The 10,719-nt window shown below is 36.2% G+C and overlaps 1 protein-coding gene across 1 annotated transcript in view; it reads left to right on the top strand.

The window, feature by feature from the left end:
* Positions 1 to 3,481, top strand: part of LOC101860316 (graves disease carrier protein) — a 15,616-nt gene extending 12,135 nt beyond the window's left edge. The window contains exons 8-9 of the mRNA XM_005094678.3: positions 89 to 172; positions 1,587 to 3,481. Coding sequence (XP_005094735.1) covers positions 89 to 172; positions 1,587 to 1,758 — 256 coding nt within the window. The 3' untranslated portion in view covers positions 1,759 to 3,481. The remainder of the gene's footprint in view (positions 1 to 88; positions 173 to 1,586) is intronic.
* The last annotated feature ends 7,238 nt before the right edge of the window (positions 3,482 to 10,719 follow it).

Below are 10,719 nucleotides of genomic sequence, written 5' to 3'. Positions count from 1 at the left end.
GGCGGGAATGATATGTATTTAGTACCTGTCCTACCATCAGTTCAGCCTCATTGGAGCTCATGTAATTGCTGTAAATCAAACTTTGCAGGTACCCTCTAGATGTTGTGCGGCGCAGGATGCAGCTTTCTGGAATGATCTCTAAAGACCAACAGACTTATCTGGCCTACCCACGGTAAGGCTGACAAACTCCTAACAGGAGGTTAGATAAGATAACTTGTTGGGGAACCTTCTTTAAGATTGTCACAGTTACCCTGGTTTGTCTGACCCTTCTCAAGACTACTTTTGGTTTCAGGCTTCCCACTGGTTTCTTTTTGAGTCCCATGAGAATAATAGTGGTTGTCTTAGACAGGTGGACGTCTCACACAGTCTCATAAATATATGCAAGGAGGCAAATGGCGAGTGGGTGTTTGTACAGGTGATTATACAGTTGTTTTTTTCAAATTCGAAAGTTAAGTGGTTCGGAAGTTTTAGGCTGCTAAAGTGACGAACTTTCACAAATATAATATATAGAGATGCAAAAAATTGCAAGATGTTTTTCGTTGTTGATCCCAACAAAGTCCTTCATTTTTTAAAGGCCAATATGTAAAATTATGAATAACGTTAACATTTTTAATGTTATTTAAAAAGTTATTTTAAACTAAGAATTTTTTACCTTGAAATTTTAGCATTTTAATAGAAATTTTGACTAAAATCATGCCGTGCGGTGAACTGTTGCGAATAACACCAACTTGTTTTGCGCACTTATATGACCTATAAATGCAGCTGTGAGCACCGTAAAACTCTTATTAAACTAACAGAGCTTTTCTGTAGTTGATGGAAAGATCTTGTCTTGATACTTGAGTGCCATTGATATTATGCAGGTCTACAATGCAACTATGTACCGAAATTTTGACTTTCAAACCACAGTACTGATTCTTTGTCCTTGAAACTGTCACTATGTGTTAATTTCGTACCTGTTTAAGCTGAATTTATTCAGTTTCTGGGGGACATTTATTCAAAATTTGTCTATGCAGCCATACATACTTCGCTAAGAAGCTCTCAGTCATACCTCTCCATAGGGAAAAAAAAATTCTCATACTGTTTGCTCTGTCAATGGTCTGTGGGTTCTCAGGTGTAGAATTCATCTTATTTTTCTTTAGAGTGTTGCTTGTATTGTGGTCTGTTCATAGCGCAGTCTGTCTGTTGTTGTGCCGGCTCACTGTGTAAAAAAGACTACACTTGGACACTTGTACCCATTTTGTCTGATCTCATCATTGTCACTGTGACACTGTATGGCTGGTTGGAAGGTGCCCCTGGAAGGTCCTACTTCTGTTCTTTCTTTCTGTTGTTTCCTTCAGTTCATATTGCTTTTTCATTGCAGTAAATGGCCATTTTTGTTTAGCCTACTCGTAGACTAAAAGTAAAAGGGTACACTGCGTTGGTACGTTAACAGAGGGCGCCACCGATACGTCCTATTTGTTTTCTTTCTCTCTGTTGTCTCTCTGTCTGTCTTGCTTTTACCCTGCACTAAATAGCCATTATTGTGTGCAATGTATATTTTTTTTACCCAAGCATACTTAACAACAAAGATACTATATTTTCTCCAGGAGTTGGCTAGAGGTGTTGCGAGAAGTCTATCGAGAGAACGGTATAGTCAAGGGCCTGTACAGAGGCCTGAGCATCAACTACATCCGCATCATGCCCACTGTTGCCATCTCTTTTGCCGCTTACGAGACGGCCAAACAGACATTCGGATTGGATACCGGTGTGGACAGATGATAACTGTCGACTCGTAGGGTTTGCTTGTATAATAGGTCATTGTTGAAGTGTATGTAGATAAAGTGAGAGATTTATATAAGGATTTGCTTTTTGTCAAAGGGGCTTTAGATTTGTTTTAGGTAGGTCCATGGATGCTCCATTACTCTCTCTGTCCTTGTTCTTTGTTCCACAACTTTTTCACATTACTATCTCACTATTGGCTCATTTGGTATCATGCTGGACGACCGAACAGATTGCCTTGGTTCAGATCCCCAGGGGGGCGTTCTGAACTTGGACTGTTTTTTGGGGGAATGGCTCTGCACCCATTCTGGGTCAGTCCTATCAGAGGAGAATGTTATATTTGGAGGTTCCGCCTCTTAAATATCTTATAGTGTTGAAAGGGGCATTGAACCTGCACAATGACATTCTGATGTTTTAGATGTTTTATTGCCACAGAAACATGCAAAAATTATCCTGGCACATGGCAAAGCTCAGGGTTTTTTTTTTCTTGTTTTTTTCATGGTTTTTCTATATTTTCCTCATTTGAGTTATTCTTCATCTTTGAAGTTCCATTAATCTCTTTCCTCACCACAGCGTCAGAAGAAAATCGGTGAGCATCTCCTCTCCCCTAATTTTTTTCTGTTTTAGTGATTTGGCTTCTCCGGAAATATTTTACAAAATGAAATGATTTCAAAGGTTCCAAACAAACTTTGTAACTATGATAATTGTCTTGTGAAAACCTCTATCTTTCATTATTCACAGTAATGTGTGAGTGTAGGACGTACATTCCAAGACAGGAAGGACATTGCAGTCTCATAAAAAAGCTTTGACAGAATTTGAGGATTTGTGCACAAATAAGATAGATTTTAGATGTGCTTTGAGACACACAGTAATGTAACCCTATCTGTATGTTGTGTTTTACTATCGTATCCATACGACGTGGGGAACTCTGTGCCACCCCACCACTTTCCAAGGAGGAAATTTACTGGTTGATCCGATATGTACGCTTTGCATAGCAGTCTGTCAAAATAATTTTTGTTAAAAAATACTAAAAGTTTTAAAGAGATATTCGTACAAGAAGTATTCTAAAATGTGAAGAATACAACCCTAGGGGTATAAAATGACCCCAGGGCGTACGGATAGAGTTAAATGATATTGTTATTTTAAGCTTTTCCAGGAAGACTATAAATGCATGTCTCATATTATTTTTAAATTGTTTTTGCAGTAGTTTACAAAGCAAAACTGAAAAAAAAAAGATTGTCCACTCAATTTGGTCAGATCTGTTAGATATGAGCATATCATAGCACAAATGTTGGTGTGTTGAAGGATAGATGTTCAGGAAGCTCATGTTCTGGATGCAGTTCTGTTCACTTGTTTGATGCATTACAGGTACTGTGGTAAAGAAATGTTGTAGGCCTATAATAAGTGTAAATAGATGATGGATTTTGTGAGTCTTTTACACTCTTTACTTTTGTAAATGTATTATTGAAATAGTGTAATTTTTCAGACAAATGCAAGTTTTCTACATTGCAATGTGATGTTCGCTGCATAAAGTTTTACAGTGCCAAGTTATTAATTTTAGTTCCACAAAAGTTAATAAAAGGATGCTTTTCACTTACGAGAAATGTATCTGTATGATGGATAGTTAATGGTATTTATGCAAGTTACCTCTTCAGAAAAGTTACGAATTGTTGCAGTTTTTTTCTTTGCTTTTGTTGTTGATTTTTTTTTAATGACTGTAAAAAAAAAAGTGTTTTGATTTTAACCATCTGACTGTAGTTATGGTGTAAAATTTGGGCTGTAAGTTGAGACAAAAACTGTTTATCTTCTTTGAACAAGATTGTAAGAACTGTTTACCTTAAAAAAAGCTGAAAGAGTTTTTTTCCCCCTGGGAGGTGGTGTTAAGGATGCGTGTAAAAAAATAGCCTATGGTTTTTATTCAGGACAAGGTTGTTTACAGTAGAAAGTCATATTGCTTCCTTGAATTCAGAATGTTACACAGCTATTGATGTGCTAACCACTGTTGATGAGACAGCAGTGTGTAAAGTTGTGTCTTGGAAAGTTGAAAAATGAATATCTTACTTTACTTATCCGATCCAGCTGCCATCTAGGAGCGAATGTCTTAGAACATTTTAGGACTGGAGACAATCTAGGGAGAATGGAATGGGGATGGCAAGTAGATAATTGAACAGCTAAACTTCTTGCAGTGTTTTATTTTGCAATTATTTGTTTGGCAAAACATGTTTGTAATTGTCTTTTTTGAGTATTTGTAGGCTAATGATGTATTTGTAAGACATGTGATTACTAACAGTATTGTTGCAGATTTATGGTGCCAAAAAAACAAGGTAACCCTGTTATGATCAATTCTACAATACAGAAAACATTCCTCTTGAGGCAGTGTAGGGCAGGTGAATCATTGAATTGAAAGTTGTCTGAGATTGATGTAAAGACCTGTTGCACCTCTAACAGGACTTTTTATGCTTTAGAACGTGGTCTGATAATTCGTATAATGTAAGTCACCCTGCCACACGGCAAAGTGTAATGAGATAATTAAGGATTTGAGCAGTTGAATCAATATCGCAGCAAAAGTAAACTTGGTCCAATACATCACGTACATGGTGTACTGCTAGGGAAGGAGACTCGGAATTCATCTTTGATATAAGCTTATTTTTGCAGCGTATGTATTTTTTTGAAATTTCTTTTTTTGTTTTGTTATTATGATTACTAGGAAGGTTTCAAACTTTTAAAAGACATTTTCATAATTCTTTTCTCTTATGTTTTTTTTCTGAATTATTGTGAAGGGGTATTCTGTATATAGTTGAGCATCCTCAAAAGTACAATTTGTCTCCTCGTGTTGGATGTGTCAGTTAATTGAACAGTTGAAGGTGTCTGCATTCTTTTCAGTGGACTGTCTTATTCTGTAGGTTTTTTGATAAGTGAAAAATATAGCCTCTTGAATGTCTTCTTCTAACTAGATTTTTTATCCCTATGACCAAGACTTATAAAACTCATCAAATTGGCACTGAATATTAGCAGTGGGGCCTGTTGCTGGATCAGTTTTTCCTGTGTGTGCTACACGTTGATGAAGACAATTTGTATTTTATTTGACAATTCTCATTCTGGAGAATGGGCTTTTTTGAGGAGTGTCCATGGCTGGCCTACTACTTTTGAAGTTAGTTTTAATTCTCGAAAATTCATATTTTGTAGAAAGAAATGTAAGGCCTGTAACGCATGATTTCTGAAAGACTTGTGAACAACAATGTTCAAATACCATTTTTCTTCGATACTTCTTTTTTTCCTCTTGAGAATACTATATTATAATCTCATTCTCTCAAAAATTGTTTTTGAAATAACAGAATCAATTTGTTTTGAAGGTTTCTTTTTGTACTTGCTATCTGACTGTAATTGGTATGAGTGAGAAAGGTCTGCGATGTTGTTTATTTCCTCATTATTTTGGTAAATCTCATTTTGTACAATATCATCTAAACCATATGTTGTCTGTTTTTTTCCTGCTTTCTGATTATTGTGACTTTCGAATGACCCCAAAATTTCTCGTACATAAGTTTCTGAGCTGCTTTATGTATCAAATGTGAACAGTTTATTGGTGATATCTTTTAATATTTATTGCTGGAACTGTTTAAAGGATTTTACACTTCCATGTATTCAGATATTTATACAATGTGTGCAATAGACCTGCATGTTAGCCGACAATCGTCTGAAATCCGACAATCGCGACCCGCCCTGTGAGCTGGCCAATGCTATCGCTAGGCCCACCTGTATTAGTCAATGTACGAAGTGCGAGGCCTGGCGACTGCCAGCGCTCCCTTTTTCTCCTGTCGGCTTTGTCGGCACTTTCGTTTTCGTGCCGACTGCCAACGTTGGCGTTTCCGACATAATTGTCGGAACCCAAGTAGAAATGTGAATACGAAAAAGGACAATGACCTAAATTATCTACTTTCAGTTTCTTGCTCGAGTGGCCATTTTGAATTTCTTTTGTTGACTGATTGTTCAGATCATGTGGATTCATTCAAGTCCGACTCACTTGTTCTACTAGATCTAGATTTATGGATCATTATAGATCTCAATGGAGGATTCATATTCCGATTCTATTGTGTCAAACCCTATTATAGGTTGCGCTGAAATATTAATGTTGGTAAAAAGCATTTCATCAGGTGCGTGAATTATTTATTTAGAATCTAAGATTCAAGACTCAGCTGAGTCCCTCTTCACTTGTTCTACTAGATCTAGATTAGATTTATTTAGATTACTAGATCTATATGGAGGATTCATATTCCAATTTTATTGTGTTATTGTATCAAACCCTATTATAGCAATGTAGATGTAGGCCATATTATTATTATTATGCTCCTTGTTTGTTTTGGAGTGTGTGTCGTTTTTTTTCTTCACATTTTGGAGTTTTTACATGAGGGCCATCGCATGTTCTTTTTAGGGGTAGGCCTAGGGGTAGAGTTTGGGTTAGGGTTAGGTCTCGGTCTCTTTTATATTTTGTTTGTTGGGGTGGTCACTCGTTGCTCGGAAGTCCTTCCTTTTATGACACCCTCAAAAGCTCATATGGGATGGGGGATGTTGCGCAAAATTTTCAGACAATCTGGTTGAGGCTGACATGTAGGTCTAGTGCAAACTGTTTCCATGTAGTCTCCTGATATTTGTTAAAACATGTTCTGGTTATGGATTTTGGTTCCTGGTGACTTTTGTCTGTGTTTGCTTTTCTTGAATTTAAAGCATTTGTTTGCGGTCTCTGATAGGAATACTGCCAATCTTTTTATATTATTCAGGAGAGATTTTTTGAAATGGTTAAATTTGACTTCCTAGTCATGATGGGTGAGGGGGAAAAGTTTAGAGTCATTGTTTGAGTAAATATTGTGTTGACCTTTATTTGAATAGATCTTTTAAAAATGATGCATAGTGTTGGTAAACTATTAAAATGTACTTAGCCCAGACAGCAAAATTGTACGAGAGAGAGAAAAAACTGTTTTATTCTTTTAAAAATTGTGTTTACATTGTGTATTTTTTCTTCTATTTTCCACATTTAAAATTGAATTTTGACAAAGTATTTCTTGAGCACTTACCACAGATAAAGAAACTGCAATTTTAAAAGGAACTTTTGGGCTTAGTACATTTCAACAGCAGGCTGACAATATGGCCATAGTATACTGAAAGTACCTATTTTCTTCAGACTTCTAATATAATATGGTTGGCAATTTTCCTATGACTATTGATATGTGCTGGCCATGTGTGTGTAGACAATGTTGATGAGGTCAAGTTTTCAATTAAGAGTCATAGAAATAGTGTAATTAATTGCATGTAGTTTGTTGATATGTTTGATCTTTTATTTCCCTAAATAAAACTTTCCTTTTCCTTGCTTTAGGTAAAAAAACATTTATTCATTGCACTGAGTGACAACCCAGTTGCAGACATCAATAATAATTTTTATCTGGTGAGAATAACAGTGATGATGCCGACAACTGTGGTGAAGCTGACCAGACCTTGAGTGATTGTGATACTTCAGCAAGGTAGTAGATGAATCATCCATTTGTTCTAACGCTGCCCCCAACTTTTAGGTCTAGTGCTAGCAGTGCCATTGTATATAAACTTTTGTTGAAATGTTATGGTAGCAGAGTCAATTCGAATATGTACCCTATTGTAATAGGCACGTTTGAGTAAATTGATTCCGGCTTAATAGGCAAATCAGTGGGAAAAACCTGTGGGGGCAGTGGGTTAATAGAAACTTCCACATTATTTTTTAAGACTCCCCTTTTTTTTTTAAACTGAAAGGGTGCAAGCCTTTTTTTGATTAACTGATTGGTTTTTACTGTTTTTTTTACACTCATTGACATTTTTTTGATCATTTAGTAGACAGGAGACTTCTACCATACAGGCCAGGCCCACTTTAGACTTTGTGGGATAGAGGACCTAGCAGAAAGATGAAGATACTCTGTAAAATAAACTTCCTCATGCGGGGATCAAACTCGGGCCTTTTGCTTGCAGTGATGGAAAGCCTAACTATCACGCCTCAGGTTCCAAAAACTGGTACCAAAGATGTACAGTTCAATTGAGTGGTATTCATGCCTCACTGTGGCATGTGGGTGTTGAAGGCTGTGTACATTGGTGGTGACGGTCCTGTACTCTTTGATAAGACTCTGGGGAGTTCATCAGAACTGTCTTGTCCGTTGTGCTCACATATCATGACTCTGTGTGTCATTATATTGTCTTACTTGTCACTGTTTTTGGAAATTGAGCATTTTCCTTTTTTAAAATTTCTTTTCCAAATTCAAGTGTAGGTTGGTTGAAAAATAAGAAAAGGGGAGCTTGTTTAAGTTGAAAATTAGTAAATACTCTCATTTTAAGAAATAGTTTGGTCAACAGAATAAAAATAAGAAATTTTAGAATTTTTCCATTGTTGGCCTGTCTATATTCATCATAATTCATGTTGCACAATGTCGAAACGTTTTTGAATCAAATTTTTATCTATTTCATAATTTGCCCTAGTCTGAGTCATCAGTTTTGAGCTCCAGCACATAAAGAGGATTGGTGACCTGGTTGATATATAAATAGATGTATGCAAGTGGCAAGATATGAATTTTTTTCCCATTTGAATTGGGAAGGATAATTGTTAATGACATAGAATAATTATGTGAGTCAGGTTTTTTTTTTTTTAAATGGCTCAGAGAGTACACGGAAAAGGTTATTGTGTGGTAATATCACAATTGATTAATTGTTGCTCTCGGGTGAATTTTTGCCTTATATTTCTTGGATTGTTGTAATTGAATGATCTTGGACAATTTGGATAGGGACTGATTATTATTTGGTGATGCCACTGTGGTTGTGTTGGGTTTAGTTGACATCTGTCTTCCTTTGTTGAAATATACTGGTCCCCCCACCCCTGTTTTCTGTACAGCTGGGGGAGAAAATATCAAAATAAGAACCAAAAACTTTTCGGCTCTGAGATTAGTTTCAAGGCATTTTCGGCCATGACACTATACATAATGCACATCTCCGGTGATTTGGTAGTATGAATGAGATTGGTGAGTGGGTGACTTCTGCTTCAACATGAGAGTATTTAAAAGTGTGTAAAGATGGTGCAATGGGTTGAATGTAACACTGGATAAAAGTGAGTGGTGAGAATTGCTAACGCTGGAGTTTTCTGAGAATGTCAACTTACATGATATGAACATGATATGAATTGTGATTTTTATGTTCACTATCACAGCACATATGTGTAGGTTATTTTGTGATGAGGATAAGTCAAAGTTGTGTGATAGTCTACACTGTTTGTATGTTTGGGATTCCTTTCATCTATCTGAGGAATTACTGTAGTAATTTGTTGTAGGTCTGGATTAAAGTATGTCATATCAAAGTCCTTTTGTTTAATTATACCGCAGACAGCTACTACCCACTTTACCAAGTTAATTTTTTGTCTTTGTTATTTTGTATTCTAATATTATCAAAGGGGAGAGGGTTGGGGGGGGGGGGTGTCGATTGTATCCTCTATCGATAATACTTTTATGTTTTTGCTTTTATTTGTGCTGCTGCTGTTTTAATGTACATCATAGTACAGTTCATAGTGCACGTAATTATTCATATGGCTAAATACCGACATGAATTAATGTGTGTCACAGCTTTCACGTTACTTAGTGAATGGTATTAATTTGCATGACAGCATTTGCGAGGATAGACTCTGATGAACTTTAGTGTCTGTCGGCACGCTGTTCAGATGTCATAAGACCAGAAAGAATTAAATTAAATGGTTTCATTTTTCAAGAACAATTCTACCAAAATCATGGATTTTTTTTTGGCTTTTTAAAACATTTACGCAACAAATTTCTGCAAAATATTTCTGGACCTCATGAAACTGATACCATAGATAAAGAAAATGCAATTTTTAAACATTTCAAAATGTTGGGCGTAGTATATCTGAACAGCTGGTCGACATTTTCTTATGTATAGCCTTCTCGTTTGGAAACATCCAAAGTTTTAAAATTTGCATCTCAGCACTCTGGGGATTAAGTACTGACATGTTTTCTCTTGCGTCAAAGCACTCATATACTGACATGTTTTAAAAGGTGCTCTATCGACATTGGCCAAACACCTATAGTGTGACAATCATAGCACGGTTGCTTTTGCCTCAGAGCTGATCGTATTTTTGTATAGTTTATATTCAGAAAGTTCATATATGAAGTTATTTCCAAGAGAATTTAACTCTTAGATGATATTTTCCCTACTATGTGGTAAGGAGCTGGGATGTCCTCTGCAAAGTGTGTCTGTCCTCTTGAGCATCATATCGCTAAGGGAAATAACTTAGTAATTCCTTGAGTCATTTGTTATAGCTTTGAGTGAACTGTGAAAAACAGAGAATGTCTTATTTTGTCTTTGACAGACTCCGACCGTGATTACTCTTTATATAGCTTGAAGCTTGGAAGTTTGTTAGTATTATGTCGTTTTGTGATGTGATTATAGGCCGTTGTAATAGGAATGCCACCGTAGGGAAGTTTGATACCGGCCAGAGTCGGACTTCAGCCATTATCGTTTGAAGTTAACAAGAATTCTGTATATCACCTCAGTGTTAGCTGTGTCAAATTTGACTTTCTAGCTCCTGCTTACAAGTATTGTACTGCAGAGTCCATTTAAGAGATAGTAAGTGTAAGTTTAGAATGGTAAAGAATGGCCTTTCATGTTTTATTATTTAATCATTTTTATCCCTTTTGGAATGGCTGAGAGGCTCATTTTTTAAAAGAGAATTAACATAGAAGTTGTGTTGTCTAGAAATTTGTTGTTAGGACTGCTGTATGAGTAAGCAGACATACTGTTTTGCGAAATACAGAATGCCTTAGTCTTTCAAGAAACTTGTAAAATAAAAATGAACTATTTATTTTTCAATGTTAATTAGATGTTATGAACCCTACCAAAATGTAGGGGAGGTTATTAAATTGAGTGTCTGGATTCTGTATGCATGTTGGTAGC

This window comes from Aplysia californica, unplaced genomic scaffold (assembly GCF_000002075.1).
Source record: "Aplysia californica isolate F4 #8 unplaced genomic scaffold, AplCal3.0 scaffold00087, whole genome shotgun sequence".
Classification (NCBI taxonomy): domain Eukaryota; kingdom Metazoa; phylum Mollusca; class Gastropoda; order Aplysiida; family Aplysiidae; genus Aplysia; species Aplysia californica.
Note: the sequence above shows the minus strand (reverse complement) of the source record. Positions and strands in the feature narration are given on the sequence as shown.